General features: G+C 34.8%; 1 protein-coding gene across 1 annotated transcript in view; it reads left to right on the forward strand.

The window, feature by feature from the left end:
* Window positions 1-8,828: 8,828 nt before the first annotated feature.
* The window catches only part of LOC143234289 (QRFP-like peptide receptor), a 93,305-nt gene continuing 78,563 nt past the window's right edge, over window positions 8,829-23,570 (forward strand). The window contains exon 1 of the mRNA XM_076471536.1: window positions 8,829-9,581. Coding sequence (XP_076327651.1) covers window positions 9,218-9,581 — 364 coding nt within the window. The 5' untranslated portion in view covers window positions 8,829-9,217. The remainder of the gene's footprint in view (window positions 9,582-23,570) is intronic.

Consider the following 23,570-nt stretch of genomic DNA (forward strand, 5'->3'; position numbering starts at 1 on the left):
CTTTGCATTAAACACAGGATTCTTCATATTAACACACAGGGTTACCATGTAGATTACAGAGTATTGCACGTAACCATCTGTACAACACCTCAGATTCAGCTAAGTTATTTATATTAACACACAGGGTTACCATGTAGATTACAGAATATTGCACGTAACCATCTGTACTACTCCTCAGATTCTGCTAAATTATTTATATTAACACACAGGGTTACCATGTAGATTACAGAGTATTGCACGTAACCATCTGTACAACACCTCAGATTCAGCTAAATTATTTATATTAACACGCAGGGTTACCATGTAGATTACAGAGTATTGCACGTAACCATCTGTACAACACCTCAGATTCAGCTAAGTTATTTATATTAACACACAGGGTTACCATGTAGATTACAGAGTATTGCACGTAACCATCTGTACAACACCTCAGATTCAGCTAAGTTATTTATATTAACACGCAGGGTTACCATGTAGATTACAGAGTATTGCACGTAACCATCTGTACAACACCTCAGATTCTGCTAAGTTATTTATATTAACCCACAGGGTTGCCATGCAGATTACAGAATATTGTACAGAATTATCTGTACTATTATCTATAATTTGGCTAAGTTGTTTGGTTACCTTCTCGTTTTTTTAATATAAGCCAATAAATCTAAAGGAATACACCAGGATGTTCCACCAGCCCCTTTACCATCAATATATCATTTTACAACAGTTTTTGAGATCACTGTCTTGCTGAAAGACAAATCCCCACCCACCGATTTATGTTCCTGATGAAGTGACATGAAAAAGTCAAAAGTTAGGCCACCATAGACTAGAGTAACAGTTAGACTAAGGTACAAAAAGCCACCAATTCTATTGATAAGTGAACAGCTAAAGGTTAACGAAAATGGGATAAGGTAAAGCTACACAGCCAGAGAGATCAGCCCTGCAGACAAGGGAAAAGAAAACTCCCACACTGTATCAACGATAGGTTTACCTTATAGGAAAACAATGCACTTCAAGCATTAATAACAACAGATCTTCTCAATTATAATGCATGAAATGACAACCTTAATTTATACGTAATTAGTGTAGACCAAACAATGCCAAATACACTACGTTTAGATCCCTGATCACGATCCAGTTAATTAAATACAAAAACTCCTGCCCATATTTACAAATTAAACATATATACACAAACACTTGTCATACTTGACAGTGAAAATTGTAAAAATAGGAGAGACAGGTGCAGATTTCGACAAGATAGGCGCCGTTTTCAGCTAAGACAATTTTATTTTTCAAATAGAATCTTTGACCTATAGAATGGATTGCTTTCGAGTGTTGTAGAGGCAGCAACTATGAGTGAGTCTAATAGAAAGCCTAATAGATATATATATAAATGATAAGGGATGGGATTTATTTTTTTGTAATTTGTTTATTTCATAATATTACTTTAACTTAGAGAATGGAACAACCGAGACGATCCCTTGTTGTCCATAAACATTATGCCATATTATAACAGTGCAGCGCACTTATCCTCTTGGAACAACTTTTTGATATCAAAACTGCTAGTATTCGATTTTATAGAAAGCTAAGAAGTCACTATTGTAATTTATAGTATCGAAAACGTTGAGAAAATGCATTGATTCTGCAACGTGTTCTAAGACCCAGAAATCGTATAAGGATTCGAGATGGAAGACATTTTGAAACCAATCATGGCGTTCTTAATTCGAATCTACAATTAATTTAAGTTGTTTATATTAGTATTACATGTTGTGCACTGAAGAGAAGCCATTGGTTGAAGCGGGAGTGGTTAAGTTGGTAAGTTCATTATATACGATCATCTAAGATACTGCAGGTCTATTATCAGAGACATCTAAGGATAATACTTTGTATGTGTTATATTATGTCGAATATTTTTTTAGTTTGTTTGAAGTTAATCACAAAACTACGCAATGAGCTATCTGTGCTTTACATACCACGGATACTGAAGCCTGATTCCTAGTGTTGTAAATACGTGGGCATAACGTTGTGCCAATGGGAACTTCGAATACTTTGTTAAACTATCATATACCACTATCCTCTACATTCTAACAGATAAAAAAAACAAAAGTTACGTCGTGTTTAAAATACAAAATAGGTATCATATCGTGTTTAAAATTCTTAAACAAATGCCGATAAAAAGTGAAGGTTCCCGAGATTCAGGGTCTATGTGAACACAAATAATTTATTAGCAAAGACAAATAACCATGTTGTGTCGAAATATAGCACTATCAACCGTTCCAAACCAGTTTGATCGACACATAGTGTTATCACATTCTGAAACTGAAACTACAATGAAACAGTACGTATAATAGATCGATATATATATCATTGAGTAAGGTTTTGTTCTAAATCTTGGCAAATATCCTCGCTGTAGTAGAACAGAAGGTACACATTCCATACCTAGTAAGAAGGCCTCACGTTAAAATGGTTTTTCTTTCTTTTGTATGAACGCCGATCGTCCATTTCCTTCCGATCAAAGAAAGCAATATCTTGTCTTTTGTCTTTAAGAATCTACACGTACCTCAAGTTCTATTTGTGGAGAACCCGTATTATGTGAGTATGATAGTACTGAAGAACATTCTGTAAAAACTGAAAGTAATTTCCTCCTCTCCATTTCACACTCAAGCACCGAACACAACATTTTTGATAACTAAATTAGGTCGAGTTATCTTGTGTAGGATGATAAGGTTAGGACGCTTAACTCTTAATCTGAGGGTTGGGGGGTTTGAATCCCTATCACACCAAACATGCTCGCTTCTTCAGCCACGGGGGTATTATAATGTTACGATCAATCCAATTATTCGTTGGTAAAAGAGTAGCCCAATAGTTGACGGTAGGTGGCGATGACTAGCAGTCTTATCTCTGGTGTTATACTCTAGTCTCATGGGGATGGCTCGCGCAGATAGTTCTCATTTAGCTTTGCGCGAAATCCAACAAACAAATAAAAACTAACCCTCGAAACTTAATATAGAATAATGTAAGATTCGGACTTTGAAAAATATGAATTGAATATATTAGAGTGAAGACCTAGAGTAACTTTGAAAGTCAGCAAACAGTCAGTATCCAACAAACTCTCAGGATACAGTATACAGTAAGCGTCCAGCATCCTTATGGGACCCAGCATATTGTTAAGAGTCAAACATGCTTTTGGCATCTCCACCTGTGCACTTTAAAGCTCATTTACCACATTATTAAGTTTTTAAACAAATATTTCAAATGCGATCGTTGCAACAACAACAAGGTTTTTGAACCACTCTTCGTGATTGGCTAATAAGGTAAACATCGTTATCGAATGAAATTTCACTTTTAAAATTGGGAATGCGAGTGAAACAGATGAAAATACAAAGAAATAAGTATTTGATGCGTGTGGCTAGCGAGTGTTATTTTATTTGGCACTCAAAAAAAGTACAAAACAAATGAAGGGAACAATTTTCTACAACAATTCAATCATTCGTTTTTCATGCGCCACCTACAAAAAAAACACAAAAAAACTTGTCACGTATTGAGCCTACATAATTAAAAATTAATTACAAATTAAGCACCATACTTTTAACAGTACGTAAAACACTAATTTGATATCGCGTTTTGAATATGAGTAGAATTTCTGTACTAATTGTGCTTGTTAATTAAGAGCATTAATTTGATTTATATAAATTTCCAAGATTTTTTCAGAGGAAAAAAAGGATTCTATCAATGTAATGAAGTCGTTATTTACGTTTAATGATGATTACCTTAGACGAAAGCATAAAAATAATTAGTTAAAAGAGTTTCTTTTTTTTTTTTTACTAGGTTTTATACTAAATGAAACCTGACTTATAATTTCCCAGCATGAATTTTACAAAAATATCTCGTGTATGAATTTTGTAAACATGTTAAACAAAGGAAAAAAAATGTAAAAACGTGTTGTTTCGTAGTTTGTACTGTTGTTTTCTGTTTAAAACAAAGCCACATCGGGCCATCTGCTTGAGCCCTTCGAGGGGAATCGAACTCCCTGATTTTAGCGTTATAAATCCGCAGACTTACCGATGTACTAGCGGAGGTTCTTATCTTGTAGATAATGTGTAATTGTGTTTGAGTATGCATTTATAAACACGTGAAAATGCGTTTAACTTCCTTGTGAAGAGAAAGAACTGAAATTGTAGAGTATTGAAATTTCAGTTGGCTTACTGTACGGTATTTGAACGGAATTATATGCGATACTCTGGTTTAGTGACTATTTCAGAGACCTGAACTTTTAGGTATGACTACCATTAATTCTGAGCTGCTGACAGCGAGCAGAGTTCTCATTCAGAATAACCTATTATTGCCTGTATGTTTTCTTTTAACCATATAGTGGAGTTTACTGTCACTTTTATAATGCGTTTATAGCTTAAAGGGCATTGCGGACCCAAACCTAGAACCCTTTGGTCTGTAACTCGGCACGCTAACCAAATACCAAATGTTCAAGTCTGTTACCAGTTCATAATACATAACACTACGCCTACTCAGAGTTGTGTTATGTCAGGTTTTATTTGTATCATCCGCGTAAAATGGGAGGGAATACTTTTGTATGCTGTTTTTACGCTACTTAAAACAAAACATTTATTTTTGTCTAGAAATCAAATTTTCAACACTTTTCTTTACTGTTTGTTATTAAGGTGTTAATACAAATCTACTCTCGATACTTTCAAATAAAATTTGCATTGGAATATATGATAAAATATTTTATTGAGCAAGTGATGCAACGTTTATATTACAAACATTTTAAATGTGATTTCTTTAAACAAGTAAATTCAACACTTATCTGCAAACAACAAAAATCCAGGGTAATGTTCGTATGTATAACAATCTATTAAATAAAGTTAATTTTCTGGTTTTTTGTTTGCACCTTTTCTCAGCCATCTCTTTCTTACACCTTGATACATTTCTTGATCAATCAGCACAAACTTTGACGCAGTGATACAGGATGACATGAAGAAGATAAAGAAGGGGATTAGATCCCCATCTAGTTTCATACTGATAGCATTACTGAAAGCAGTGTGATTTTATTTTTATTATTGGTACCCTTAGGCATTTTTGTTGTGTGAAACACTTAGTAAAACTACCAAATAAAGCGATATATATTTTATGTTCATTGGCATGCATAAAGTAGTTCCTGCATGCATAAAGTAGTTCCTGATATCCAGTTGTGAATTAAAAAACACGCATTACAAATACAGTATTGTAATCAATCAAGTAAATCCGCGAGTGTTGCACACACACACTCACAAGAACAGAGTGTTGGTAAATATATTATCAGCTTAACTCATTATTGCAGAAAACAGAAAAAAAAAGCGAGTGCATTATTCTACATACTGGCGTTTGCTTTGAACGCAGTAGTGTACCCGATTTAATTGTTTTGAACGCAGCAGTGTACCCGATTTAATTGTTTTCTTTTTTTGCTACGATGAATTTTGTTAATGTATGAATACAAAATATTGTTCCAAATGTCCTGCATTTCTCTTCACAATTCGGCCAATATGTTTGGTTACTGTTTGATTTTTGTTAGATTTCAAATAACACTATACAATCATGTTAATATTAATACTTGTACTTTGTGCAGGAAATTCATGGCTTTAAGTGTTCTACCTGTCTCTCTCTTTTTATTTTTATTTAGATTTTCTTCCTAGTGTCATTTCACTTTTTTTGCGCGCTTAGAATCACTAGTTTTCTGGAAGGTGTGTCTCTGTTTCTTCCCTTTTTGTATCTGAGAGAATTACGTGAAAGATAAGAATATGTCTGAACTTGGTTTATTTGTAAAGATATTCTATTCAGCGTTTTCACTAGTTGTGATCCAATGTACATTTCAGCCTTTTTTTATATTATTTACCCTCAACAACTGTTTTTAAGAAACTAGATATTCACAAATACACTTTCGTGATTTGGCAATACCTCTACTGAAATTTTTAGTGTCACGTAAATATTTTGCGTTGAAATACTTAACGTACTGTTTAAAAAATTGGGCTTTCTATCCTAATGCTTTTATTATTGACAGTGGTAGTTTCCATACAGTTTTCCACTGAAAAATAAATGTTCGCCCCACTCTGTTGTCTAGGGTAGTGTTACGAACCAAAGCATTAAAACATAAACCTTTTCCATATAAAGTTTCCGTCATAAGAGTTATGAGTACGCTTATCACACTACTGATGGGCATAGTACGACTGATTCCACTTTTATAGACGTTTTCGACAGCTGATTAGATCGTTAGCTATCAACACGTGGCTTTACACTGACACAGATGAATTTCGTATAGTAGAATAGGGAAAAGTCTCGTAATATTTACGTTTTATAGCCATTGTATTTACTATTTCCACAATTACTTACAATATTGTACATATTTATTGTCAAAGGGACCCTCAAACATATATATATTTACATTTTAAATTCAGATCGAATATTAATATTATACCTTTGAGAAGCAACATTTCAGTAAGCAGACAGAACGTCTGAAGGACTAAAAAACAAGTTGGTGTACAGTTTTTATTGTGCCTTTATTTAAAGAGGGGGATTTCGCTTAATATATTCATGACCATAATACATTTTACTTGAGTTTGATTTAAAATGAAAACATTTTAGTCTCTCTTCAAAGCTTTCTTAGTAGTAAAGTCGATTTGCTGCGTGCCCTTCCAATGGAATCAAGGATTTCTTCTATTGGAAAGAAACACTTCAGTATTTAAGTTCTCTGGAATAGAGCCTACGGTACAGATTAAAGTGCACACCTCAATATCTAATTTACTGCACGCATTGTGTCTTAATGCTTTATTTTCGTCACTGCTTAAGTCTCAAGTTATTTAGTTGGCATAGTTCAATAAAAATGACATGTTGAATAATGTTTCTTTCTTTCGCAACTTTGTTAAGTAAATTTAATTATAATTTGTAACGATGTATAAGAATTTTAAAATAAGCCTAACTGATGTAACGAATTTGATTATAATTATAATTGCAATGTTTATTACTGAAATTACTGGAACTCCTGTTTCGATATAGGTTTAATGGTGTTTATTAAAATAAGATAAAAGCCTGATATGTTAGTCGCTGATATCGGGAAAATAAGAGAGTCTCTTATAATTTTACTTTCACATTTGATGATATATAATCCTTTCCCTATGCCCCCCGCTAGTACAGCGGTAAGTCTACAGATTTACAACGCTAAAATCAGGGGTTCGATTCCACTCGGTGGGCTCAGCAGATAGCCCGATGTGGCTTTGCTGTAAGAAAAAGAACAAAACAAAACAATCCTTTCGTAACAGTACCTTGTAGTAACAATGAGCTGAACAGTGTACGGATGATCGTCTTTCAACGGGCTTTTCAAACGGCCTTATTCCACTAGAATCATGCGTTCGATTCCCTACAGAATATAGATAACCAGGGGCGTAGATTTTTTACACTCGATGGGAGGGATTATTTTTGCAACCACTTATGTGGACTGTTCAAATGCAAATTGGTAATCTCTGATTACGTGAACCTGAAAACTGTAAATATGCAGTCACAGAGTAATCTTGTTGCCACGACACTTGCATGTATACTTAGGCCTACTGACTGATACTTATGAACTGTCGCTTAGATCTAAAAGCTTAGAAGCACGCCTATATTAAAGATGTACATTTCGGCTACTGAAAAAAAGCCTACATCTAGGCCTAATTATGTAATTCGATTGGTAAGAACACGAGAATCACAAGAACAAACACACAATTTGTAGGCCTATGATGCAATAAAACAATTCAACAGACCAAACTATAGGGGGGGGAATGATTGTATCCACCATACCCCCCACCTAAAATGAAGGGGGATGTATACCCTCCGTCCCTCCAGGATTTACGCCCCTGTAAATAACTCATTTTATAGTTTTGCAATGAAATAGCAATTAGAAAAAACTTACATTTTAAGTGAATTTAGTCATAGAAAAAATCGATCAAATTGATATATGAATACCATTTACCCGACGAAAAATTATAAATGGAAATTTGTAAGATAAAAGTTTTATCTTAGATATGTGGATAACAGTTGTTCCTTACTGCATCGTAAGATCATCTTATCTTCATGATTTGTATATCCTCGTTCATCACATTACACATAGCATTACTATACAATATATGATTAGATCTAGGTAATAATTACTTCCCTAAAAATAACATTTTCATCGGAACCCAAGTGTAACCTTTACCAGGTATTCATAAGACGTAATTCTACTGTCACTTTCATGTAACTTTAGTATAGATTTGATTTACGTGTCGGTCTATAAATAACGAAAATCATTGGTTGATTGTGGCCAACCGCAAACACCGAGATATTATTACTGACGATCACTCTCGTGTGGTTCGTACGTAATATTTTTAAAGTATTATATCTAAACAGGACTTAAAACTAGAATTAGTTGCCCATGATCTTGGCCAGTAGATTATTTTATATAATAATGTAGAAAGAACTTCATGCCTACTGTCAGCTGTACATCTGTCGATTCAGTAACTTTATATTCGTGCGTTAACTTTCTATTAAACACCAATGAACCAATGATAAAAGGATAATTCGTATATATTTATATAGTTGCAAGAACTGAAAACCGCTCATGAAAAATGTTTGTAGTTCTAAAGAGCATTATCATTCCTCTAAAAAAAATTATGCTAATTTTGTATGTAAGCAATTTCAAGATTGTATATCCCGCTGTGTGCGTGTGAAATACCGTTACGGGTCGCGGGTGGCGCTAGTGCTCAACACAACGTCAGTTTCTTCCGCTGTGTACAACTGGATGGCCACACTATCGCCTAGCCACTGGAGTTTTCACTTCTAGTATTTAGAGAGTGTTTAGCTAAGATAAGCATTATTGGCTACAGTTACCGCTTGTCAGTACGATGTACTAGTATAAATAGTTTTGAGTTCTATGACATATTGTTGTACGTTAAACAATGTTTGTTACATTATTTCATAGGTACGTAATAAATTAGATAACATTTTAGGTATATTTTTGGTGATATAATTTTCAGAATCGGGTTTTCGGTTTTTTACACTAGCTGTAAGCAGGCATTTCTTCTGCGTATTTTATTTCAGCTTTTGTACCATTTCTTTTTTGTCGGTAGGCCCTAAACAACTTTTGAAAGACAATAAACGTCGATTTTAATACCATTCTCAAGTAAAATCGAACGTTTTTTTTTCTAACTTATTATTTTCAATGGGGAACGAAACAGAAATTCCGGACTGTGTTCCTATCGATATTCTGGATTTTAATTTTTCACAGTTTGATTATTCAGGTCCCATAAAAGCCTTCCCGGAAACACTAACATGGAAAGAAAATTTAAAAATAGCATTTTACGTTATCATTATTAGTATGTCTTTGATGGGAAACGCGGGGGTCATTTTGACCGTCTCTTGTAACCGAACCATGAGGAACACCATCAACTTCTACCTGGTCAACCTGGCTGCTGCTGACATGTTAATTTCTGGTTTTTGTATGTGGGTCCACTTGGTGAACAACTTGACCCAGCCCATCTTTGTTCTTGGACCCCTGATGTGCAAACTCAACGGCTTCTCTCAGAGTAAGTAAATTCCACTGTTTCAACACAGTATTTACAAGTATGATAAAATCTTTTAATAAAAAATATTATTAGTATCCTATTTCTCTTAAGTGAAACTGAAAGAAAAAGTCAAAATTTTGTTTTGAGTTTACTTACCGATAAAATATATTTTGTTACAATTACAACTTTTACAATAAGCAAAAACTAATCTTACTTTAAAAGCTGTAAGTTATAATAAAAGCTCAAAGTTTATCCAATTAACTTTCGACAATTACAAGCTTCCTTAATTGTTAAATATACTAGAAGTATTAATTTTTTAAAAACTTTTGACGGTTTAATAATATATTTTATTGGAAAATAAATTAACTATATACACTCTTTTAGTGAAGAATGCCATATATGCGTATATACTAGTGACAGTATCCGCCTTCACGCGGATTATTAGGTTGACATATTTTAGCAAATGCATACAATTTATCATGAAAGTAAGAATATTCACCCAATTTCAAACGTAAAACGTTTCTTGTTATGCTATCAACACTTTTAATAAAAATAAACCTCTTAGATTGACGAGACTCTAAATGAGAATTCAGGAAATATACATAATTTTTCAATTTTGTAGTTTATATATTTCAGTTAATACATTCAGCACTAAGACTAACAATAATATCAGGTTAAACTTTTATTGGTGGCAGTATGACATAAAATTCATTTCTTGGGAATGCACTGTAAATAAAATGCACTGACTTTTCCATATATTATACACTTCTTTTCTGTGTAATTTATAACTAGATTGTTTCATTTAAAATATTTGCGCACGCATGTGGATAAATTGAGTAATACCCACGTGCATACTTTGAGTACCGATGCAAAATTTCAGTCGTCTAGGTTCATCCCGTTGGTGTTATGATGGTTACACTTCTTTTCTATGTGATTTTTTGCTAGCTGGCTTCAGTATAAAAGATGCGTATGAACGTTAGGTAAGAAATAATACCCAGGTGCGTACCCTCAGGATTCACTTAGTATGAGCGCAAACTTTCAGGTTTCTAGGTTGTTTTCCCTTGGAAATACAACAGTCACACATGTACAGAGCCACAGACAGGTTCTTTTATTTTTATAGATATATAATAGCACAAGTAAGACACGAAAGTTCTTTTCTAGATAGCATATTATATCTGCCAAATATGTGAAGCAACCGTTTTTTTTCTAAAAACAATATAATATTTTTATTTGTACGTGATCTTATCTTAAAGAAACGAAAATTAGTTCGAGTATTTTACCAATACAACATTTTTCAGAAAAATGATCCAATTACAAGAACCTCTTACGAGTATTATTCATTATTTTTGAAGAAAATTCGAAATTGTTATTACGTCTATTTTTGTATTGTAATTAACAATAATTATTTTATTTCGTATTTAATGTTATCTTGTTTTTCATTCAAAGATTAAGTCTTGATGGAAAAGAGAGGTGCACAAATTACTCGTTTAAAGAATATTTTTGTATCATCATTCCTGGTTTATTCAAAACTCTGGCTTTCAGTGGCACGGCAGAGAATCTGCGGACTTACAACACTTAAAAATGGCGTTCGATACCCCTGGCGAGCAGAGCACAACAATCCCATTTATGGCTTTGTGGTTAAATACAAATAAACACACTAATCAAACCTCTATTCTCTGTTTAAAGTCATTATTGATTTTTGCGTATTATCCTGTTAAAAGTTTAAAATAAACAAAATAATGTTCGCTACATTGCTTTCTATATAAAATAATCTAGACTTTCTTGACATTTCTGGGTCCACCAGAAGCACAGCGGTATGTCTGCGGACTTGCTACGTTAGAATTCGGGTTTCGATACCCTAGGTACGCAAAACGCAGACAGCTCATTGTGTAGCTTTGTGCTTAATTACAAAGAGACAATTCTGATAAACAACAAATCTTGCAATACGCCCAAAGCTACAATACCTTTACTTAAACCTGCCCTTATGAAACAGGCACGGCATGGCCAGGTGGTTAGGACATTCGACTCGAAATTTGACGGTCGCGGTTTCGAATCCCGGTCGCAAGAAAATGCTTTCTTTTTCAGCCTTGGGGGCGTTATAATATGATGGTCAATACCATAATTCATTGGTAAAAGAGTAGCCTAAATGTTGGCGCTGAGTAGTGATGACTAGCTGTCTTCCCTCCAGTCTTACACTGCTAAATTAGGGACGGCTAGCGTAGATAGCCCTCGTGTAGCGTTGTGCGAAATTCAAAAACAAACAACAAACCTTTTGAAATAGTATACACTAGAATACAGAATACTAGTAATCCGAACATTACGTACCATGAATTTACTTATTATTTAGTTTTAATGTTTGCAAAATTAATAAACAATCTTATAACTAAATATCACTTGTAAAATAATGGGATAATTTTATAATATTTTCGAAAATTTCTTTTCTCAGTAATTATATTGTCGTATAGTTATCAAAAACTTTTGGTAATTTGATTCCAACAATTCGTTCTCAAAATTATTGTAAATATTTGTTAATTTCTCTTCCAGCTTCAGATTGGTTGGACAGATTTACCATAAGTGGCTGGTGGTATCCACGTTTTGATAAAGGGTTACACGTGTGTTTCTAATGATAATATTTGGTTATCTTTTCTATGAATGGGGTGTTACGTACGGAGTCGACCCATAAAGATAACATGCTCTAGAATTTCGCACAATATGTCTGTCAGCACTCAATGCTAGTTATGGAAAATAAAAAGGTTGTTTGAAAAGGGTCCGGCATGGCCAAGCGTGTTAAGGCGTGCGACTCGTAATATGAGGGTCGCGGGTTCGCATCCCCATTGCGCCAAACATGCTCGCTCTTTTAGCCGTGGGGGCATTATAATGTGACGGTCAATCCCACTATTCGTGGGTAAAAGAGTAGCCCAAGAGTTGGCGGTGGGTGGTGATGACTAGCTGCCTTCCCTCTAGTCTTACACTGCTAAATTAGGGACGGCTAGCACAAATAGCCCTCGAGTAGCTTTGTGCGAAATTCAAAAAACAAACAAACAAACAAAACAATTGTTTGAAAAGAAGAGACAAGAAAGAAGAGTTAAAAACAAAGAAGTTATTTCGGACAATAAAAGTTTATACACAAGACTGCCTTTTACCACAAATGTTTTGATATTATTTAAATCAGGGCCCAAGTGAAAACAGCATATTTTTGTTTACAATAGGATGAAAGATGGATTTTGGAGCTGGCGAGTTAGGCTAGAATACGTGCGACACCAAACAAAATTTAAGTTGTGTATGTGTTATAAGAGTGAAAATCACTCTCTTAGCATGGATTGTGGGTGTGGTGTATAGTTCAAAATTACGGACAACAGCAGTTAGCGGGGCTAGTTTTTCTGCGAATGCAAAATATAGATGTGTAGATAAAAAAAATAATTTGTTCACTGAGGAAAATAATAAACTAAAAACTTGTGGGTTTGTCTTCAAACATGTTATGAGTAAATCAACATGAATGTATTTTGCATTTCAATATGTTACGTATCTTGTAGTTTCACTGAAATGTAGGTTTTGAAGGGTTTCTAAATGCATAAAGTCACAGGTATATTTATTTTGGCCCTGTTAACAACCATCTACACAAATAAAACTTAGTTTTGAGTCACTTATTAGCATTTAAATTATTATTATTTACAACACAACACGAGTATGCTCTTCAAACACTTGTTTGTTTGTTTCCGAATTTCGGGCAAAACTACACGAGGGCTATCTGCGCTAGCCGTCTATAATTTAGAAGTGTAAGACTAGAGGGAAGGCAGCTAGTCATCACCGCCAACCGCCAACTCTTTGGCTACTCTTTTACCAACGAATAGTTGGATAGAAATGTTTTACGTGGAAAGGTAAAAGAGTGAGAACAAATCGTGATTTAATAAAATTCTTACTTGATGGGTAAAAATATTTTTGAGAAAATATTTTATGTTTTAACATCTATTTATGTACTTTTAAGTTTCGCTTTTATAAACGTCTCCAAATCATCCATTGGTACAACTTTAAAATCATAAATTCGATTCTCCTCGCTGGACTCAGCAGATAGTCCGATGTGGCTTTGCTATAAGAAAACACACACACACATTCCATAGCTTAATTAGTTATTATTACTCTCGATGTCATCTAAAGAGTTCCTATCAAAATGTATGATATCAGGTAACTACCCGAAAATGTCTCCTAAAGTCCATTAATTAAAAGTAATTATTCACATTACCGACGATCACACTGAATGAATTTGTAACTCCACCTAAGCAGAAGAAATAGATGTCGTTTCTATGAGTTACCAAAAACAACTTTATATCATGATTTCATCGTTAAGTCCCAAAGTACAGCGCAATAATAAACATTAATTTTGTTTAAAGATATTCGGTTATTCTTGCCATGGGACTTACAAAGGTACTTAAAAATTTTGATAATTGTTTCTTCACATAAAAATCCAACTCAATCCCTGAAGGCTCCCTTTGTTATTTTGTTCCTGAAGTGAGTGCTTGTTTGGTTGGTACTGTCACTGTCACACCAGTGCTGTAAAAATAACGAACTTGTCGAATGGCTTGGAGAGACGAACTTCCCTGCTAGTCATTAGAACGCTGAAAAAACAAAACAAACTTGACACATTATGGGTTTTAAAAGTTATTATCTGGGTTCCATACGGCTAGTGTTGTCATCTAAGCCTTGTTACCAAACGTGTGCACTAATCATGAAAAGTCATTAATTCTTAATGTTCGTTGCAAGTGAATAACAAGACTATAACTTATCTGTTATCCTGTTAAGCCTTTCTATTTCCTTGCATCACTCGAGTATGGAAATACTTGAACACCAAGATCGTCTGTGTTCGTACTAAAAAACTGCTTCCCCAAACTTTTAAAAAGAAGGTTCGTATAGAAATTTTTGCTTGAAGTTTCGTAATTCCGGTGGGATAGCGGAAGAATTCAAGAATTTACGACACTAGAATTACAACGCGGTAGACACAGCATGTAGTCTGACGTGGTTTTCGTCAAAATCAAATCAACAAAACAATTTATTGTATTTTTTCCTCGACGTAGACTTCGATCAAATCTGGGAATTCGGTAAAATTAAACAGGATTTTTCTTTTAATAGTAAATGGTGAAAGTGACATTCCAATTATGATTACAGAAAAGCAGTTCCTAACACCCACACAAAAGTGTATATATATATAATTTAGTGAACAGGACTTTGCCACTTCAACATACTGGTTAAACATGTTACTCCACATAGAAAATAGTGATGTGTTAGAAGGTAAAGATCTATTTCCACGGGTTGAACATGGTTGATAGTTTTGCTCACTCTAGGCAGCAGTAATAGGAATATTTAGCTAAGACTTACAGTTTCTTTATTTTTCTGCGTACTCATTTATTTTATCCAAGTTATAACGTTTAGTTACTCGAAAGATTTCCAAACGTATCAGTCAAATGGTGGTGGTTCTATCTTCGAGTGTAATACCCCAGAGTAAGATGTTATTATTATTATTTTCCTGTGATATATTTTATGTTTTTTTTTATATTGCATACAACTAACTCTTCACCTAACCCTATAGAACCAGGTAGGTTTGTTAAAAATGCCTTAAAAAGCATTTCAATTTCGTTTTGGTTATTTTGAATCTACAATCAATGGTAGATGGAACACAAAGTTAACAGCAAAAAAAAAAAAAAACAGTTAAAATCGTTTGTAGGAAACTACACTAGAAATGTTTACAAGCACTTTAGAATTTATAAAATATCAATAAGTCATTTTGTTTGATTGTTCTTTAGGCCTTTGGCACTAAATTTATCTGAAGTAATGGATCAGAGGGAAGGCAAACAGAGCCCACTACTAGCTTTTGGACTATTTTTCAATGACCGAATAGTAGTATTTGACCATCACTTTTACATGTCACCCGTAGCTTCAAAGTGCGGAGCACGTTTGTATAATCTATGAGTTCTAATCGTTAGACATTTTAAACAGATCGTATCTGAAAATATTACATTCGGAAAGAGTGAAACATTTCTTGGCCTGTTTAATATCACAAAATATCTTAACGGTTTTAATAACTCAAGCTAATCATTAGACATTTTAAACAGATCGTATCTGAAAATGTTACATTCGGTAATAGTGAAACATTTCTTGGCTTGTTTAATATCACAAAATATTTTAACAGTTTTAACGTCATCTATTTTATTTCACTTTTCTATCCCCAAGTAAGTCAAAGGTAAGTGAACAGACTTACTGTGCAAATATTCACTCTTTGATTTACCTTAGTAGTTAAAACACGCATAGCCTACTTGGCTTGTGCCAAAACCAACAAATCTCTCTTTTACATAACTTTGGGGTAAGGATTCAAATAACTTTAACAGATTGCTTTCAGTTTCTAGCGTTTAATCCAACTTGTTTGTAAAGAATCAGGTGTACGTTCATGAAATTAAAATGTTTATAAAAGTAGCTTCCAGTAGCACAGCGACATAACTGCGGGCTTACATCGCTAGAAGCCGGGTTTTGATACCCGTAGTAGTCAGAGCATGTGTAGCCTTGTGCTTGACTTCAAATAAATAAACAAATAATACAAGTAAAACCGCAGCAATTAAAGTATTAACGGTTCTTATATGTCATGCTTCGTCAGTTGTAAACATGAGGAATTAAATATATTCTAATAAAACACGACAAACACAGGTTGCATATAAACTGAAAAACTCTTGCAATACGTATAGGATATTTTGACCATTACAACTTCATTAAGACGAAGTTTGTATACGTTATTAGATGATACCGAGGCTGGCCCGTTGGTTAAGGTTTTCCTTTTCTTCCGAATGTTATCAAAAGTTTGCAGAAATTCATCAGGCTAGCACTCTAATTTCTCTCTCAAGTGTGGTTACAAAATATACAACAAAGTTCAAGAGTAGTTGTTGCAGTGTTTGTGTTATGATGCATTATATCTCAGAGTACTGTTACCTCCGAGTTATATCTTTATAAGAAGCACACATTAAAGGTAATCACGTCTGATTGTATGTTTGATGATTCTTTATCTAACAAACATCAATCTAGAAGAGAAACCAGACGTATATCTATCGGTTAGTGAGCAACATGATTCAATTTGTCAAATATCTCAGATCGCGTTCTGTCTCTCTGATTCTGGTGATCTTGGCTTTTAACGCTGAGTTTGTGTTATTTTGTCACAGCTAGCTGGAGAACAATCAATATTACATCACGGTTCTACCAACAAACTTATTATGGAAATCGAATATAAGGCCTTTTGACTATCCGCTAAAACTTTTATTCTAAAATTGTGATATTCCAAAGAAAACTTGTTATAAATACTTGTGTGTATTTGGTTAGAAAGAGATAAAGAAGAGAAAAGAAAAAGATTAAGATAAGTGGGAAGAAAACCAAAGGAGAGAGAGAGATGGAGTGCACATTTTATTAGCATTTATGTGATTCACCTAAAAACAGAATATTGTCAACATACATACAGGTATAATAACGTTTATGCAGAAAAGCCTTTAATTTTAATGCAAAGCGTAAAACATAAAAATAGATTAACACTAGAAGTACCAGTTCAAAGTTTTTGTAACTAATGTGGTTAGATACACGTCACTCCCCCACTGGCAGAGCGGCATGTCTGCAGACTTACAATGCTAAAAACTGGGTTTTGATTCCCGTAATGGGCACAGAACATATAGCCTAATATGTAGCTTTATGATTAGCTACACACAAACAAAATACCTATCATGCAAGTAAATATGATCCGACGGAACAAACAAAGCAAGCTTTCCATCAGACTAGCATTTGTAACCAATAGACAAACATAGTTTGGCTCTGCCTTGTGCTTATCTTATGAATATTTCCGCGTTCTAAATTGGTTTCTAATTTAGCATTTATTATTTTCTCATCCTATTATTTTCAATTCCTCGTATTATCTCTATTAATATTTTATTAATCCATTCTTATTACATCAAACACACACCATCAACCATTACTTTTACTTCAATATTCAACGTCTCTCTCTCTTTGACCGTCATGCCTAGTTTATATGTTTCTAGGGTGCATTTTATGTAATTCTCTATCTTATTCGATCAACAACAATTAACACTCTCTTATCCAACCAGCACATCAGAAAGCTACAGTTTGTACTCAGTCAATCCACTTGTACTCTACACTACACTCTGAGTTCTCTGTGCCTCTTCTCCTAGCTGTGCATATCTGATCCCTTTGTGTTATTGACAAACTTGTACACCAAATACGTCACAACTTTATCATCACAATTACTTTATTCTGTTCTCATGTTTTTATATTTTTGCTTCTTTCCCTCTTCCATCGGTTTCAAAATATTGTAATCTTTGATCTATTTAGATCGATTATCGACGTATTTCCACCCATACGTATTTCTAATCCTTCAGTTCTCCACTATAACTATATAGTCAGCATATTGTAATCAATAGATTAGGTTTCAATCCCACAGTCAACAATTCTTCCAATATCGGCTCGGCATGGTCAGATGGATAAGGCACTCGACTCCCAATCCGAGGGTCGCGAGTTCGAATCTCGGTCACACCAAACATACTCACCCTTTCAGCCGTGGGGAGCGTTATAATGTGATTGTCAATCGAACTATTCTTTGGTAAAAGAGTAGCCCAAGAGTCAGCGGTGGGTGGTGATGACTAGCTGCCTTCCCTCTAGTCTTATACTGCTAAATTAGGGACGGCTAGCGCAGATAGCCCTCGTGTAGCTTTGCGCGAAATTCCAAAAAGAGACAACAAAAGTCTTCCAATCTTCTAAGTCGTTTACACACACATACGAAATATTATTAGACTAAATTAGCATTCGTAAATGACTCATTCTTGTGTCGAAAAACTTCCATCTATTTTTATACCTGTCTTCAATACATTTCCTGTTACACTATAAATCTTTTAAAATATCCTCAACATCCCTCTTTTAACTCCAGTCTCTGTATCCTCAATATCAGCCTTTCTCTGTCTTCATTTCCAAATGTCCACAGAAATAAATAACTTTTCCTATTTTATCTGTAGCCAATGTTTAATCGAGGAACTCAATATATATATTGCCGTTTTTCAATACCATTTGCTAAACCCTATTTGACTTTACGGAATCTTCTTACCTTTTTCTAGTAGTATATTGAATCTGTACGCTGTTATGTCTGTTACGATTTCACACAACGTGTTCGCTAATGTCATGTTTCCTTTGCTGCTAAATCCGCTTACTTCTTTAATCAATAAATTGGGTAAATTTGATCTTTATGCTCCATTTTTGGACACTTTGCATTTTCTTATAATCTGTTTATTATTTCTAGAATGTTTTCTTTCACTTTGTTCACAAAGGTCGATTTAAGTTTTATAGGCTTCGTGGCGATAACGTGCTACACTTAATACGTAACTCGCGAATTCGAATCCCCCTCACCGAACGTGTTCGATCTTTCAGTCGTGGAAGCATTGTTCGTTAGTAAAACATAACTCAGAATTTTGCTGTGGATAAGGCTGAACAGACACTTTACTTTTATTGTCTCACTGCTAAGTTGGGGACAGCTGATGCAGATAGCCCTCTGGCGGCTTCGCGCGAAATTAAAACCAATTCTCCTATTGACCTGCTCCGACATTCTTGTTTTTCTTCAATCTTCAGTTTATTTATTTCTGCTGTAATTTCTCAATTTATATTTTCTATCCAATTTCCCATAATTCAATCCATTTATTTTATATCTTCTATTTGTAATCTGCCCATTTTATCACTTTCATAATGCATGGCACTCGTAATCAGACGGTCGCGGGTTCGAATCTCCGTCACACCAATCATGCTCGCCCTTTCAGCCGTGGTGTGTTATAATGTGACGGTCAATCCCATTATTCAGTGGTAAAAGAGTAGCGCAAGAGTTGGCGGTGGGTGGTGATGACTAGCTGTCCGTCCTATAGTTTTACACTGCTAAATTAGGGACGGCTAGCGCAGATAGCCCTCGTATAATTCTTTTTCCAATCATAATTTTCTACTTCAAGATTTCTCTTCCCTTGTTGTATTATATAGATTTTTATAATGTTACATTCAGATCAATGTTTCCTTCCCTCTTCGTCTCTATCTCCTATTTCCATTTCCCTTCCAATAGTTTCATCAATCTTCCACTAATGTAAATTTTTCTCCTGTTCTAAAAGTTGTTCCTATCCTTCAGCTATTTCAGCACTTTTTTCCATTCCAGTTCCATTATATAATGTCCCCACTATTCCCTTCTGTATTACTTGTATTAATCCATTAATAACATATACTTACTCTTTTCTTTTTTCTGTCTTTCGTTCAACATTTTTCTTTTGTCTTTCTCTCTTCTCGTTTTTTATAAATTTTGCACCTTCCCAGTACTTCATTTCTTTCAGGCCCGGCACGGCCAGATGGGTTAAGGCGTTCTACTTTTAATCTGAGGTTTGCGGGTTCGAATCTCCGTCGCACCAAACATGCTTGCCTTTTCAGCCGTGGGGGCGTTATAATGTTATGGTCAATCGCACTACTCGTTGGTAAAAGAGTAGCCCAAGAGTTTGCGCTGGGTGGTGATGACTAGTTGCCTTCCCTCTAGTCTTACACTGCTAAATTAGGAACATCTAGCGCAGATAGCTCTCGAGTAGCTTTGCGCGAAATTCAAAATAAACCAATCATTTATTTTTTTCGCTCAGGCTCAGCCAGGTGGTTAGGGCACTGGTTTTATAACCTGAGGGTTACGGGTACGAATTCCCGTCACACCAAATATGCTCGCCCTTTAAGCCGTGGGCGTATCATATTGTAACGGTAAATCCCACTATTTGTTGGTAAAAGAGTAACCCTATAGTTGGTTAAGGGTGATGATGACTAACTGCCTTCCCTCTAGTCTTACACTGCTAAATTAGGGACGGCTAGAGCAGGTAGTTCTCGTGTAGCTAACTTAGCGTAAAATTCAAAACAAACAAAGCTTTTTTTGTTCCATTCAGATTTATACGACGATGTGTATTTGGGCATTTTCTGTAAGTCAATACGTTTAGTAAATATTGCGCCAGCATTCAACGATTGCATTTTAGTTTTTCTATTCTTTTTTACCTCACTTTAGCTATTTTTCTTTTTCGTCTTCTTCACAAGTTTCAAAAACCAATCTTCTCTGTCCTATATTTTCCCTTTTTAATGTTATTGCAGTTTATTTCTAATAACAACGTTTTTCCTATTAAATTCCATGTTTTCCAGTAATCACTTAAAAAAAATTCATCTTTACAATATTTCCATTTTCTCGCTTTGCTGTATTGTTATTTCAAAGAACTTTGTTCTTGTCTCTCTTATTTTGTTCTGCAAACTTTTATTATACATCTATATATATATAACTTCTACTTTCCTTATCAACTTTTTTACCTTGTATGTGGCGTAATTCCTTCTATCTCGGTCTGGCATGGCCAGGTAGTTAAGGTACTCGACTCGTAATCCGAGGGTCGCGGGTTCGAATCTTAGTCATACCAAAACATGCTTGCCCTTTCAGCCCTGGGGGCGTTACAATGTTACGGTCAATCCCATTTTTCGTTGGTAAAAGAGCAGCTCAAGAGTTGGCGGTGGGTGGTGATGACTAGCTGACCTCCCTCTAGTCTTACACTGCTAAATTAGGGACGGCTAGCGCAGATAGTCCTCGAGTAACTTTGCGCGAAATTCAAACCAACCTTCTATTTTTTTTCCAACAAGTCGTTCCTCTATATATATATTGAGTTCCTTACTTCTTAATCGCCTCTGAGGGGTTGTTTCTTAAGCCTTAGGATTAGTTAATTATTAAAAGGTGTATTTTACGTTTTCCTTTTCTAGATTTTTCTTTATTAACTTCAGTACTCCGTAAGTTATATTATTCCACTAGCTCCACAGTCTAAGTTCTCCCTGTTTCCGGAAAAAAAAAAAAACATTATTTTTCCCCGACCAAATAAATGTGACTCTCTTCTTTCTAAGTCCTACATTCTTCCTTTCCTAGAGCGATTTACGGTCTTCAAAGCGCAAATAGCCCATTCTGTAGCTCTGCGCTAAAACATAAATAAACTTTATTCTGCTATTCTTAGGTTAAAGTTACTTGAGAAATGGTAGATTTGTGAGTGTGCTCTTTCTAGTACGAATCGACACTAACAGCAAATGAAACACTGAGTCACTGCTAACAATCTTCAAAATGTTTATTTAGTTTTAAAATGTAAGATAGAATCCTAAAAAGATGTATGTTAAATTTCTTATTAAAGCGACATCTGGACTGCTCTTATTTATTTTCTACCAGAATGAAAGTGTGTTTATCTTACAGCACGTCCTAAGCTTTACTGACTACAGGTGTACGTAAACACGTAGATGATAAGATTTAAATGTGAATTACGTTCTTGCGAGACCTGAACTTTCGGGTATTAGGTTTGTTTGTTTTTTGAAGTTTCGCGCAAAGCTACACGAGGGCTATCTGCGCAAGCCGTCTATAATTTAGCAGTGTAAAACTAGAGGGAAGGCAGCTAGTCATCACCATCTACTGCCAACTCTTGGGCTCCTCTTTAACCAACAAAATAGTAAAATTGGCCGTCACATTACAACGCCCCACGGCTGAAAGAACCAGTATGTTTGGTGCGACACTGGTTCGAACCCGCGACCCTCAGATTACGAGTCGAACGCCTTAACCCACCTGGCCATGCCGGGCCCGGGTATTAAGAGTAAGATATATCAAGATATTAAATATAATTGTTTATGGTATATCATGTTTAAAGTATTATATTCTTAATCAATATTTTTGGTATTTAGAATGGTTCAATTTAGAATTCCAAGCACTTTCTGAATATAGAGTGTCTTTTTCTCATAGTAAAGTCCACAGAGAGGAATTATTTGAATGAAAGTAAAGAAGAATTCATAAAAAAACGCGTCAATCTCACTAAATCTTCCATATCCACTTTGTTTTAGGGCAAAGCCACATTGGGTTACAAAGTTGTGTCCACTGTGGGGAATCGAACCCCAGATTTTAGAGTTGTTCCATCGAATAACCCTATATTATCTTCCTATCGTTTTATTTAATACAGATTACGAAAAGGATATTCTTGTGTGATTCCTAGATTATCACCAATCGGTTTTGGATAGACAAACCTATCTATATTTGTATACCCCAAAGTATTGCCTGAAGTACTTGTGCAACTTAATACGCAAAACATTGTATTGATGGCTGAGCTGAAAGATTGAATTCTCTTGTCCATGCAACGTTTCTACAACTGTGTGAACTGCTGTGAAATTTAGAACTTAAGGGTGTAGTTTTACAGAGCACGTTTAGCTTAGTTACTTTGTTTTTTTGTGTATTCTTATTAGAAATCTACAAAGTTATTCGATATACATTCTGTATATTTTAGCGTTATAAGTCCGCAGACGTTCCGCTGTGCCAGTGTATGTCATGGGGGGGGAGGGGGTTGAGAGGAGCTATGTGAAAAGTATTAAAAACAAAGCTATGTGAAAAGTATTAAAAACCAGAATAACATTCTACCAATATTATAGCAGTTATCGTTGATATATAAAGCAAAATATTTGTCTTGTATTAAAGCACAAAGATCGTACACTGAGATAATGTTACCTCTTTCAAATGTCTTGAATTTCCTGTATTTTTAGTATTGGAGACTCGAAAATTCCGAGTTTCAGTTATTACTTTCACATTTTCGTGTTGGTCCACTTGGTCAAGTGGTTAAGGTAATATGATTCTCAGTCCTAGGGTCACATTCCCGTCTCACCAAAAATATGTGCTGTTTTAGCCATGAGGATGGGCGTTACAATATAAGATTCAATTCTGCTATTCGTCGGTTAAAAAGTAGCCTAAATTAGGAACCGTTAGTTTATGTATCTCTCGTGAAGCTTTGCGCGAAACTCAACAAAGAAACCAACAATTTTTCTACCAGGATGTTTGAAATTTGGAAAATAAAGGTACGTTTAAGTTAAGCTTTAGGGTCTATAATGACTGGAGTGCATAATCAGTTTCAATATAATCCAGTAAACGTATCTGAA

The sequence above is a fragment of the Tachypleus tridentatus genome, chromosome 12, assembly GCF_004210375.1.
Source record: "Tachypleus tridentatus isolate NWPU-2018 chromosome 12, ASM421037v1, whole genome shotgun sequence".
NCBI lineage: Eukaryota > Metazoa > Arthropoda > Merostomata > Xiphosura > Limulidae > Tachypleus > Tachypleus tridentatus.